The sequence below is a fragment of the Oratosquilla oratoria genome, chromosome 1 (genome assembly GCF_046742065.1).
Source record: "Oratosquilla oratoria isolate Oo_2021 chromosome 1, ASM4674206v1, whole genome shotgun sequence".
Taxonomy (NCBI): domain Eukaryota; kingdom Metazoa; phylum Arthropoda; class Malacostraca; order Stomatopoda; family Squillidae; genus Oratosquilla; species Oratosquilla oratoria.
Genome location: NC_134777.1, coordinates 96,366,008 through 96,379,964, shown reverse-complemented (window position 1 = coordinate 96,379,964; position 13,957 = coordinate 96,366,008). Strand labels below are relative to the sequence as shown.

At 38.6% G+C, this 13,957-nt stretch overlaps 1 protein-coding gene across 4 annotated transcripts; it reads right to left on the bottom strand.

Moving 5' to 3' along the window:
- Positions 1-538: 538 nt before the first annotated feature.
- On the bottom strand, positions 539-12,475 carry LOC143023764 (uncharacterized). Of its 4 annotated transcripts, none has more exons than XM_076182524.1 (4): positions 12,366-12,475; positions 8,538-8,640; positions 4,177-4,245; positions 539-3,837 (listed from the first exon to the last, which is right to left on the bottom strand). In XM_076182524.1, the coding sequence occupies exon 4, from the start codon at positions 3,751-3,753 to the stop codon at positions 1,114-1,116; it is 2,640 nt and encodes an 879-aa protein (XP_076038639.1). In that variant the 5' UTR covers positions 3,754-3,837; positions 4,177-4,245; positions 8,538-8,640; positions 12,366-12,475; the 3' UTR covers positions 539-1,113. The 4 variants fall into 4 exon arrangements, with proteins under 4 accessions (XP_076038639.1, XP_076038702.1, XP_076038575.1 ...); XM_076182587.1 differs by lacking the exon at positions 4,177-4,245 and adding an exon at positions 3,994-4,176; XM_076182460.1 differs by lacking the exon at positions 4,177-4,245 and adding an exon at positions 10,716-10,833 and having other exon boundaries at positions 12,366-12,460.
- Between the last annotated feature and the right edge of the window lie 1,482 nt (positions 12,476-13,957).

Sequence of the window (13,957 nt, the reverse complement as noted above, 5' to 3'; positions counted from 1 at the left end):
TAGAGCTTGTACTGAACAAGTGTATACATATATTGGATATTACAATCTTTCAAGCAAGCAGATGTCTTTGATAGCTGGGACCAACAACAGGTACCTACAAATGGGTCATGTAAGAAGTATGTTAGAGAATCACCTCCCTACCATCTCCAAAACCTGCCATCACCCTCATCTGGAGGTGCAGCCCCGAGGGTCTTGCATTACCACTGGTCCTGGCCCAAGATATCTCATCATTTCTATTTCCTCCACTTCATATATAGTATGATGACAATGGATGACTGTTACCTTTTTCGAAATGATATAAACAGATGACATGGAAACATGAATACAACACAGACAATAGTCCAACATTTCTTCCCACAACTATAAGAGGACCCAAGGCCAGTTGCCAGTAAATGTGGTGTCCTACATTTCCAGTTAGTGAAGCCAGAGATGACTAATTGTTATCATTTTTGACAAATGTAATGTAACAGCACTTTAAAGAAAAGAAGTTTGCTCCCATATGTTTACAATGAAGAAAGAAAAGGGAGGGAGGGAGGGAGGGAGGAGAGAGAGAAAAGAAGAAGAAGAAGAAGAAGAAGAAGAAGAAGAAGAAGAAGAAGAAGAAGAAGAAGAAGAAGAAGAAGAAGAAGAAGAAGAAGAAGAAGAAGAAGAAGAAGAAGAAGAAGAAGAAGAAGAAGAAGAAGAAGAAGAAGAAGAAGAAGAAGAAGAAGAAGAAGAAGAAGAAGAAGAAGAAGAAGAAGAAGAAGAAGAAGAAGAAGAAGAAGAAGAAGAAGAAGAAGAAGAAGAAAAAATCTAAGTAGAGGGACTGGACAAAACTTTGCTCTTTGAAGTATTCTGTCACATGGCTTCCAATGATTTTTTCCAACATTCAAATCTGTATATTTTTTCACAAAACAATGGTATGACAATACTCCTTGTCAATATAGAAAGATGGCCTAATTTTAGATAAAAATGCGCACATATACACAGACTATAATTTACATGGTCAGTCTGTTTATTTATACATTAAAAATACCCATAATAAAATATATATATGTATAAACATATCTTATTATATTTTGAAGACAAGGAAAAATAAAAATAAAAAGACAAGATATGAAGAGATGTGACCTTCTAATCTGATGATTGAGAACTACTAGAGGAGGAGGTGGAGGAGGAAGAGGAAGAGGAAGAGGAGGAACTTTGCACATCGTGCTTGCTGGATTTCTTCTTTGTTCTACTTCTTTTCTCTTCATGTTTGGACTTCCCTTTTCTACGCTTCTTTCTACTCTTTTTGTCTCTTATATGTTTGTTTTGTTTGTATGAACTGTTCTTCACTCCATGTGCCCTTTTAGTTACGGAATTTTTAGACACTTTTATGCTTCTATATTTTTTATCAGCTTCACTATCTGAAGAAAATGTAGTAGAACATGAGGAGGAAGAGGAAGAAGATGAAGATGAGGAAGAGGTTGAGGAGAGTGAACGTGTATAGCTGTGATCTTGGGAAGGCAATCGTCGAAAATGGAACAGCTTGTGACTGTTGTATGTCCCAGGTGACTTTCGATTATGGCAAGAAGATTGTGAAGATTCTCCTCGATTGTGACTATGCGAGATGGAGGAGGAGGAGCGGATATAAGACCTTTTAATCTTTGATGGATGATCCTTCCTAGAACTAAAAGGTCTGGGAATTTGCTGCCTACCATGCTGTGAAAAGCTTCGTATTAAGCATCGTCTGCCCGACAGAGAGCCTCTCTCAGTGCGAACAGCCTGAAGCTCACATTTAAATGTATAACATTCCTCATTGTCTCCCTCAGAAGATTCACTGAGACTACGCTTCTTTTTCTTTTGCCATTTACTAGGCTCTGCATCACTATCATGGGAATCACTTATGTTGAATTTTCTCTTGGTCTGAGGTTTCGTTCGTTCCTCCACTTCACTTTCAGTTTCTGAGGAACTTACCACGGTATTCTGCCTTTTCCTTCTATAGTGGTTTTCTGTTTCTTTAGTTCTTCCATGTGAGCTTGCTTTAGAATGCTTTTGTTTGCACCATGATGGAGAGTCTTGCGATTTACCACCTTTGCCGTCTGCGTATTTGCTACAAGTAGCTTGCTCTTCATCTTGTGAACGACTTGTATAGCCACTTGTGCATGGCTGATCTATACTTTTCGATTCACAGGAAAGCCTTTTCAGCTGTAAAGAGAAACTTGTCCGGTCTAGTTGGGGTTTACTTCTGCCCCGTTTCTCTGGCTTATTGGCTACTTCCTGTTCCTTCTCCTTCTTTTCAAAATCTTTGCTAATCTTTTTCTTCCAGTGATTCTCCTCCTTTGCTGATGTTTGCTCACAAGACTCAGATGAATCTGAATCCAAGTCAATAATCTCTGGGGTTCTTTCCCTCTTTGGTTTGAGTTCCTCTACCACCACAATGTCATCATCACTCTCACCCTTTGACCGATGTCGATTGCCACTACTAAGCCCTGATGTGCTGGGCTGAGGCTGTGAATTGGAAGCCTGGGATTGCTGGGAAGAAGAGGCTCCTGAATCAACAGATTTGAGAAACTTCCGAGCTCTCATGCTTAGGGACGAGAAACCTCTAGTGCGTCTGTTCTTCCTCATTCTTTGTACATCAGTGTCACTATCACTCTCACTTGATGAATCACTACTACTACTACTAATCACTACTGAGCCTTCCTGAGTCAGTGTTTCTTCTGCTGCAACATTTGAGGATGAAGCAACTGAGAGTTCTTGGTTTGAATTTTGGTTTCCTTCTGTCCGAGCCACTGGGGCACCATTCCCATCAACCTCAATGATTGCATCACTGTCATCTGAGCTGCTGCTGATTTCATCATTACCAGTATCATATCTTGGCACATACTGTGCTGCATTGTCATGACCAACCATGTCATATGGAGAACGAGCAAAGTGATAAAACTCATGGACAAAATGGTTGGTGCGACTATTAAAATGTGGAAACATGGCACGACGGAAAGACCTGGAGTTTATCGGATATACTTCTATGAGATCCATGATTTCACTCAAGGCGACACCAACCCTAGATGCTGGCAGAAGAGCAGCAAGCTCACGGTTCACCCATGGAACCAAACGGTGAGTCAAGGCTGGTTGTTCACGGTAAAGTTCTGGGGAGGTCTGTCGATACCTCCCAGTAATGTCAGCCAAAGGTTGAACCCACACATTGTTCACATAAACACTTAACCTGAATATAGATGACCCTCTCATATCATATCTGGCAGGTCTTCTTTCTCTAGGGCCCGAGGGTATAGCATCTGGAATGTTTCTGCCACGACCTGGGAATTGTCTTCGGAGTGTAATAGCTCCTGGAAACACAGTGGTGCGATATCCAAAGAAACGTCTTCTTTCTGTATCAAAAAAATGCTGAACATTTTGAACATACTCCTGCGCTACAGGCGTTGGTACTTTCCATTCTTTATAATCCTTCTCAGACTGAATGTTATACATGATGCGGGAAAAAGACTGCTTGCACAAGGGACACACAGGCTTCTGCTTTGCCCACTCTTTCAGACACACTAAGCAGAAACTGTGTAGACATGACCCTGCCACACATTTGTCATTGATTCGTCCAAGACAAATAGGGCAGGTATTGTCAGAGACAGGAGATCCAGGACTTCCTGGGCTGGCTGGGTTGGAAGGAGTGCGAGACCCAGAAGGACTCTTCTTGATCGCAATAGCCATGGCAGATGTGGTCGTGGTCGTGGTCGTAGTTGTGGCCACCAAGGTGGTTACGGTAACTGTATCCATTGTAGTAGATGAAATGGATCAGTTGCCTTACAAACTAGTTCTTGCTATGATCTCAGGTACCTGTTCATAGAAGCCATGGCCAATCTGAAAGTCAAACAAAATTATTAGGATAAAATACTAATGCTGAATCTATAAGGATATTGCAATGGAAAAAAAAACAGCTCTATTAGTAAGATGAAGAATTCAATCAAGTCTTAAACCCTTCAGTTTGGAAACTGCACTTTTGCTAAACAAGCTTACCAAGAATCAGGAAAACCAAGTTTTGTAAAGTATGCGACTAGGTTGATGGGTCTAACCCTTTCTGTATCACATGGCATTATTTTTATTCAGGCTGAAGCCAGGTCATTTATCTACTTCTATAGAACCCTTCTTCTACACTAAGTGGTAGAGTAGTATGATATACTGGGGACCAACAACTGGTACCTGCAAGGACATCAGAGAATCATCCCTCTGCTGCCCATCCTTGAAGCCCATCAACAGCCTCACCTCCATCTGAAGGTGGGGCAATGAGAAACATTAACATTGATTGATTGATTGTATTTCCTCCACCTTTTCACATTAAGAGAGCTCACAACTGCTCCCCTTCTCTTACTGTAAACCAATGGCAAAGTCCCAAACTTACAACATTGACAAGTTCGAAGTTTCTTCCCAGAGATCTATGGGAGAACTCAAGGACCATTACCAGCCACTGTAGGTGTGAATTTTCTGCCAGCAAAACTTGATGCAACAATTCTAATATTCTGGTTGCCACCAGGCTATTTCACTCATTTCTATGACACCCCTTCAGTAGTGAAGAGCTAAATAATACATACATATATATTAGTATTTTCCTCCTTATAAAGGAGGTGGCCGAGTCAATACACACACACACACTTTCCACTTATCCACAAACCAAGTCATTGTCCCTCCTCTTAGTTAAAGAGCTATCCCAGTCCCCCAACACATTGCTATTCACAGGCAATGCAGCAAGACACAGCACTTCCACAGCATGGCTTGACAGCCAGACTGGTTTACCCCCACCATTTCATTACATGGTGACCTCACCCTCCAGCATTCAACTCAAGAAATATATAAAGCAGACAAGAGGAAATTCATCCATTTACAATCACTATCAAAAAGAAACACCATGGGAGGATGGAGGCTTCATTAGTACAATGTTTCGCTTGTAACAGCTTTATTGTGTACATAGATGTGGTACAGGAACAGTTGTTTATGTGCAGGTCATTTGTTCACTGTCAATGAACAACTGTGAAAGGGGAAGAAATAAAGCGAGGGGTCGTTTGTCCACTAATTGATGGACAAAATCATGAGAGGAAAAAGATGTGGAGGGCAACTAGGGATATGTTTATAATATTTTGTTGTCAACTGGAAACAAAGGAATTGCCAACAAAATTAGAAAGCTATCCCTAGTTGCCCTCCACACCTTTTTCCTCTCATGATTTTTTCCACAATCAGTGCACAAATGCTCCCTCAACATATTTTTCCCCTTTAGCATCTGTTCACTGATGGTGAACAAGACTTGCACACAGACAATGGCCTCACCCTCCTTCCACTAAATCTTCCTATTTATTCTCAGATATGTGTACCACAACTATGTACTCAATAAAACTGTAACGAGAGAAATATTGTACTATTAAAGGCTCCATCCTCACATGGCGTTTCTTCTGATAGACTTGTCAGCAACTGACAATTATATACAATCACTCTCCATTCATTCTAATCTTTTGCATTCTCTTCCCTCCTCAATAAACATCCTTGCATCTGAAGCCTGGCTACCCTCCCCCGTGTAAGGGGAAAAAAGCCTTTGGTATATGTATGTATGCATGCATCTGGAGCCCTTTTCACCTCCATCTATCCATCTTGGCCTTCCCTTAAAGTTCCCTCCATCCACTTCTGCATTCCCCTCATTTTTTCCATATGCCCAAACCATGTCAATACTATTTGATCAACTCTCTTTCTACCCACCTTTCTGCATCCTCACATTTCTCACTCTATTCATTCTCATAACCCCCACCATACTTCTTAAAACACTTCATTTATAACATATTTAGGCCCTTTCTGCCTCCTTCAAAGAGGTTAATAAGTATATACAAAGAAATTTATATATATTTACAATAGAGGAAGTGATGACTTATGGCATGTAAAAAAGTGTGTGCTGGCAAAATAGTAATGATATTTGCATAAGTGCAAAGCTTGTCATCCAATATGTTTTCTTTGGAATTGAAAAAGATAAAAACCAGTGTTAAACATGTAAAGATTATACTGACATAATGAATATTACGAACACAGTTTTGGCTAATAAAAATACACTATATCTATCTATATACCAAAAGCCTTCCCCCCCCCTTATAAGGGTGGCAGTCAAGTCAAGGACATGTACCTACTCCCACCCACAAACCTTTCCTCCCTCTCATCTTAGCTCATCATGGATGATGGGATCATCCCTATATCCCACCTACTACCCTGAATCAGAAGCAATGTAGCAAGACACAGTACATCCACAGCAATGCTACTTCACTTAATCAACGACCCCACCTCTCTGTCCCCTCATGCAGAAAGAGAGGAGAGAGAGAAATCCCTTTGGATGCATCAAAATATCATTCACCCATTAAGCACACCCTACCCCTCTCTTTCTTACATAACAGTATCATCTATATAGACATCCACTCTCCACTCATCCCTATCTCTTGCCTTCTCCCTTCCTTCCTCAACAGACATTACCCTGTTCCTCAATGCCCTTTTTACCCTGTCCATCCATCTCATCCTCGGTCATCCCCTCATGTTCATTCCATCCACTGCTTTCCACATCACTTACTAATCTTTCTTCCCTCATACTTTCCATGTGTCCAAACCATCCCAATACTCTTTCATCAACCTTATCTGCCATCGCCTCTTCCACTCCCACTCTCCTTTCACCTCCTTGCTTCTCAGTCTATCCAACATTGTAACCCCTACCATACTTCTCAGACATTTCATCTCAAACACATTTAAACTTTTCCTCTCTGCTTCTCTTAAATTCCAAGTCTCTGCCCCATACAAAGCCACTGGCACAATTACCCCTTCACACACAATCTCCTCTTTGCATCCATTCCCAGATACCTATTTCTCAAGACACTTTTTAATCTCCCAAGGCATTTACTTCTCTCAATCTACAATTTACCTCCACCTCCATCCCTTCATTTCCTGCCACATGCGACCCCAAATACCTAGATATTCACTTCCTCCAGCCTCTCTCCTTTAAGACTTACTTCCAACTCACTGTCATCCTCTCCCCTTGTACATCATTCACCTTCAACTTTCTCCAATCACATGACTTCCCAAACTCAGTTAATAACTCCTTAATCACCCTCTGACCCTGCCACAAGTACAACAAACAACAACTGGCTCACCTCCCACTTTTCTCCATTTTCTTTAACCATCTCCAGTCCCTTGCCTATTATCCTTACCTTTACCTCCTCCACCACCCCATCCATGTACACATTGAACAGCCATGGTGACATGACACATCCCTGACACAGCCCCACTTTTACCTCAAACCACCTGCTGTTTCCATTTCCAATTCTAACACAGGCTCTATTCTCATATCTCTTGACTGCCCTTAACAATTTTGGTACGATGATGCCTAGCGTCGGCATCTTGATTATATATATATTTTTGTAGTTGTACATGAGTTACCCCCATATTCCATGAACTGGTTTGATCATGTTTTCCGTGTTTATTATAACCCAGAGTAAAAGAGTTCAAGTAATACAACAGTTACTATATTTTATAATGCAAGTAGTGTGATGCAAATTACATATGGCAGCCAATGCTGCGCATGAGAATTTGAGTCCACTGAAGTGGTTAACAGCTATCCCCCAATCCCATACATCTACAAAACTTCCCACAGTGCCTTCCTGTCTAAACTTTCATAAACCTTTTCCAAATCCAGAGGCCCAAAAATATCCTTACTTTTTCCTAAAGCTTTCTCAAATATCTGCTTTACCATAAAAATCTGATCCATGCAAGCCCTACTTTTCCTAAACCCACACTGTTCCTCACCAATTACTCACTCTGTTCCTCTCTTAATCTTCTCAATTAAAACCCTCCCATAAGCCTTCTCAACTGCACTCTGTAACTACAACACTCACATTTGTCCCCTTTTCTCTTGTAAAGCGGAACTATGCAGGCACTCCTCCAGCACTCTACCCCCCCTTAAACACACACAACCTTATTAGCCAGTCCACTATTACTGTACCTCCCTTCTTCAGACACTCCACATGACACCTATCTAACTCAGGTGCCTTACCTGCTCTTATCATTTTCAAAGCCACTTGCACCTTATATTTTCTTATTTCTCTTCCATCATTTTCCTAGCACCTCCCACTGCTACCACCACTCCCTCCCTATCCTCCTCTACACTCAACAGCTCTCTAAAATACTCCACTCATCTTCCCCTTCTGATAAGATCTGTCCATCTGTGCCGTTTACCTCTTCTCTACTTGACTCACCTCCCCTTCCTCTTAATTTCCTTCCAAAACATTTTTATTTCTTTCAATATTTTCTGTCATAATCCTCTCCCATTTTACATGTGTTCTCCTTTTTCTTCCTTTATTTTTTGTTTTACTTCTCTTTTTTTTCTCATCCTACACAAAAAATAAAATCCTCATGTAATTTGTGATGCAGACCTTAATTCTATAGATTATATAAAACTTATAGTATCACAATATCTATGTAAACAAAATATTGCTAATGCTACGAATAAGATATTGTTAATAATTTAGTATTACAATGAAATTTCTCACCTTCAAACTGCATGGTAACAAAGGTTAGGTACCACGTAAAAACTGCATCATTCAACAACTGTTCCATAATGTGCTCCCTGACATTGTTAACTTCTTAAGTTACCTGTAAGTATGAAACATATAATGCAAATTGAAACCACCCCAAAAACCATTGTATCATTAATGATTATCTATCAATAAAATAATCCTTTTAATAAGATTGTCAAATTACTTTATTGCTGATTATCTAGCCCTGCCCTTTCCAATATTACTACCTTCACCCCTTTCTTAGTGCAGTAATTATAAATACCAGTATAATTTTCAAAGTTCACCAACAAACTTGCTGTCAGTTCTAAAGCTATCCTTTCTTCAACAACACAACATTCAGGACAAGTTACAAAATACACACAACCTAACCCCGAAATCTACACCAATTATTGAAAGAGTACTTCTCCACAGATATATACTAGCCATGTGGTCAAGAGTGAGAAGGAAGCTTGGATGAGTGACAAGTGAAATCAAATGTGCAAGTCAGGAAAAGAATAAATTGTTTAGAACATACAAAAGAACTATAAGATTTATCAATTGGGAAAAACATACCTGTCAAATGAATAAAACAGAATTATAAAAAAAAGCAAAGTTGAACTATTAGAAGGAACTCATTATATCATTTAAGGATAACCCTAAAAATATTTACGGGTATGTTAGAAATAAATAAAGTGAAAGTTGGAACTTCCCAGAGATATGGATGGTGGTTGTTCAATAACTGAATCAGATAATAAAGCAGCTAATGCTCTCTAAAATTTTTGAGTCCAATTTTGTTGAGGAAATTAGGGATGGAGGATGGGATAGGGAGTGCTTGTGTGTGAATGATATTTTGACACAGCCCAAAAGGATTTCTCATTTTGTCTTTTTCTACATGAGAGGACGGGTCACTGATTAAGTGAAGCAGCCTTGCTATGGATGTACTGTGTCTTGCTGCATTGTGTTTGACCCAGAGGAACTGAGATGGGGAGGGGGGGAAAGGGTGGTGGAGAAGAGTGAAATGGGTGGGAATAGATATATACCTCTGACTTAGCTACCCCCCTTATCAGGGGGATAAAGCTCTTGGTACATAGAATGAATATAGACAAATAGTTATTGTTGAGGAGAGGAGTGACCAAATCCCAGATTTCAACATTCAGTATAATAGAAAGTCTAAGATAGTGTATATATTACTGAGGTGGATCTACAGAGTAGACTTGAGAAACTGAAAGAGGGCAAATCACCTGGTCCTGATAGGAACCACCCAACACTGTTAAAGGAGTGTGCTATATGTTTGTCTAAACCTTTGTGTATATTTTTTAAGCACTTGTTACATGACAGTAAGCTGCCAGATGACTGGAAGATGGTACAGGTAATTACTTTTTTTTAAGAAAGGATCTATATCAAGCCCACAAAATTATTGTAGCCAAAGTTATGGAGGGAATTATCAGAGATGCAGTGATGGAGTATTTGATGTCTAAATTTTTTTAAAAGCACAATAGCATGGGTTTAGATATGGTAGGAGTTGCTTAAAAAATAAGCTAGAAACATTAGAAAATTGGACCAAAGCCATGAGTATGGGGCATAATATTGATGCAGTGTTTTTGGATCTTAAGAAATCCTTCAATTCAGTGCTTCATAAATGGTTGGTCTATAAAATTGAAGCTTACAGTATAACAGGTTTGATGGTAAGGTGGGTTGTGAACTTCCTAAATGACAAAAAAAAAAAAAAAAAAAAAAAAAGCGGCAGTGCATGGTGAGTATTTAGACTGGTGTAATGTGGACAGTGGAGTGCTGCAGTGCTCAGCATTGGGTCCACTCCCATTTCTGATCTTTGTGGATGACATACCTGGTGAAATAAATTGTCAGCTGAAAATGTTTGCCACTGATACTAAGATTTGGAATATTATTAAATCAGATCAAGAGTAATGATTTACAATCTGACTTGGATACATTGCAAGATTGGTCAACCAAATAACTTATGGACTTCGATATTAAGTGTAAAACTATGCATATGGGGCAAAATAATGTGGAGCATGACAATTTCATGAATGTTGGTAAAGTAAGAGCTAGGTTAGATAAGGTAGAAGTTGAAAAAGATCAACATCTGTTGATCTTCAGTAATTTGAAACCAACATTACTGGAACATAGCTAAAAAGGCTAATAACACATTACCTCCAATCAAATGAAGCATCAAAACAAGTTTCGTGTGCATTGAAAAAGATGGTTTTCTTATTTTGTACAAGTGTTATGTTCATCCACATCTTGAGTATTGTGTGCAAGCTTGAACACCCTATCAGAGAATGGATATCGAATATATTAAGTTTAGTGTAGGGATACAAAATTGGTGAAAGGGTTGAATCATCTGGACATGACTTATGGCAACCTAACCGAAGTGTATAAATTAATGACAACTGAGAATTGATTGACAGTGAACAGTTATTTACTTGGATTTAACACATCTACTAATAAGAAAATCTTCAAATCAAGATTATTAATGCACAAAAATTTCTTTAGCCAGATAGTACCAGTACAAAAAGTTGCCACAGTACATGATTAAGGCAACCTCAGTCCTGATATCCAAGTCCAGACTTAATAAGGACCTAAAAGACATGAGTATATACCATTAGGCCAGGCTTACTAATTACCCCATAATCCTTAAATGAAGTCCCAGACATCAACAAGAAGATAACAAGGACTACAAGATGAGGGTCACATCCTTCAAGGATGACGGCAACTAAGCCCTGACAGTAAACTGGCCAAAACAAATTACTAATAATCCCATATACATTCAAACTAAGGTAGACTTTTGATAAGAAATTGTTGGATATTTATTTTCCAGTGTCTAGCACTAAACTGATAACTGGAAAGTACGAAACAAGGATAGCTATAGTGCTGCAGCTTGATGAGGGTACTGGCCCGGCTCCAAGAGGACACAAGTTTAAGAAAAAGAAATGTCATACAAGCCTGAGGCAAAATTTCTTTGTGGAAAGAATAGTTAACTTATAGAATAAGCTCCCATCAACTACTGTAGAAGCCCTGAGAGTATTTGCATTTGAAAGAAGACTAGATAAATGTTGGAGACATCAAGAAGTGAAATTTAATTATGAAGCTGTGTTGTCACTCTCGCCACACACTGGCCAACGACTACATAAAAAATACAAGATCTGGACATATACTTATATAGGTTAAACAGCCTGCACCCAGTATTCACCTAAGTAAACCTAGGAGTATGTTGACAGGATCACTGTACTCCAGATGTCCCATTTAAAGAATCAAATAACACAAATATTACTTGCTTCCAACAATTCTTTATCAAATATTATTCTCACAAAAATCAGTCCTGTCACTTGAAGTTGTTTGACTATGGTCTTGTTTTGTAACGGTTAATGTAAATGCATACTACTTATTGCAATAACAACATAGAAATTGATTAATCAGTATATCATTACAATGCATACGTATATACAAATGTATTTAAATTTGTAAATATATACTTATACGTGAAATACAAACATATTTATATATGAAATACGTATATATCTAAAACACCGAAACACGTACATAAAACTAAAACTACTAATTTTCGTATCAAATGAAGTTACTGATAACCTTCGTTTTACATCTAATACACATAAACACAGCCTTCAGACTTAAATTACCCATAAATAACAATATATGAAGATTATGTCACATTTCTCCTTCAGTCAACTTTAGTACATCAGATGAAACTGACTTTATCTCAATATGTGCAATTACAATCCAGCCAATCCTATACCATGTTGTGAATCTAATGAGGATACCATACACTGATCCAATACTCGCCTCAACATCCACCAGTTCAACTGCTGCAAAACTTAAACAAATCTTTGAAGGTGCCGTTTCTTAACTCCCATCATCATCCTTCACTAGTATACTACTATACTTCATTTCGCCTTTCGACAGCGCTTTGTTTACTTGAAAAGATTAAGTAACATCTTTTGATTTAACCATACACAAATAAAGTGATATCATCATTCAACAATATAATTCATCATTATAATATAAATAATACTTAGTTATATAAGCGTATAAATCTTAGAAATTAGGAGGTTTTCAATCTTTGATATAATACACATTATAAAAATGCTAGACCTTTTGAGCGTTCAAATCGTATTTCTTATTTTCAAATAATCATTTCAAATGCAACTTTCTAACACAAAAATTGTGCCATTGTATCATAACCTTGAAATTAAGTAAGTATATACATACATATACCAAGGGCTTTTTTCCTCTTACAAGGGAGGTAGCCGAAAAACAAAGGCATAAAAATCCACTCCCACCCATTCCATCCCCACATACTCCATTCACCCACCTCCCACCTAAATGTCGGGTCATCCCTGTATCTCGCCCACTGCCCTAGGTTAGAAGCAGTGTCGTAAGGCTTCTTCAATTAATCGGCGACCCCCCTCTCCGTCCCCTCATGCAGAAAAAGACTATTTTCAATCAATTCATTGATTGGCTTGACAACTTTATTTTTGTAATGGTTGTATTTTACCTTATTGCCTAAGGATCATATGAAGAATTCCCTCGCCCCCAAGCTGTATGAGGCGAAGAGAATTCTTCCTTGTGGGGTGTTCTCCATGTGATAAAGTGTCAGGGGGGAAAAGCTACCCCTTTAAAATTTTGGAAGTACTTAGAAATTGATTCATCATCCAGCTCTAATATCTTTAATTTACTATTGTAATAATTAAAATTAATTATAAAGAAATCCATAAAAGGAACTGTATTCGTTAACAAACATGTAAAAAAAAGGTTACTATGTAAAAAATTAAGTCATAATCTCGCTATCGGACAAGAGGGGATAAAGAACGGATTTTTTGTTTTGCTCACGCTAACGTGGCATATTAGAGAAAGCCACGTAGACTCTCCAAGACAGCCAACCCAGGCTACTAAATCTTCGTTAAAAAATTATCCCTTATGAAAGGGAACCAGTCCTGGAGTAAAATGTACTTTTGAAAGGAGACGCAAGTTCTCAGTTCCCTCCCCTCCCCGGTTTGGGAAGTTTTTGGAAGAATAAAGGCAGTGCCGAAGGTCGAGTTTCCTTTCAACCAAGAATGGAATATGGACTAGTACCCACCTACCCAATGCCCCATGTTCTACCAGATGACTAAGCGGCAGTACAGTACAACTCCTTATCCTCCAGTTGGTGCGACCAGACTGTCACGGAGTAGCGGAAAAATGGTCGCTTATCACAGGAAGTGTGTGAGTCTCCAGTATATGAATGGTAGATCTATAATGATCAATGAGATATATATGTTTTCATTTTGTTCTTTTACTTTCTCTTTTTTTCATTTTCTTCTTTTACTTTCTCTTTTTTTTTCTTTTTCTTTCTCTTTCTATTTTTTTTTTCTTCTGTCGGGGTTCGCCTCGACAAA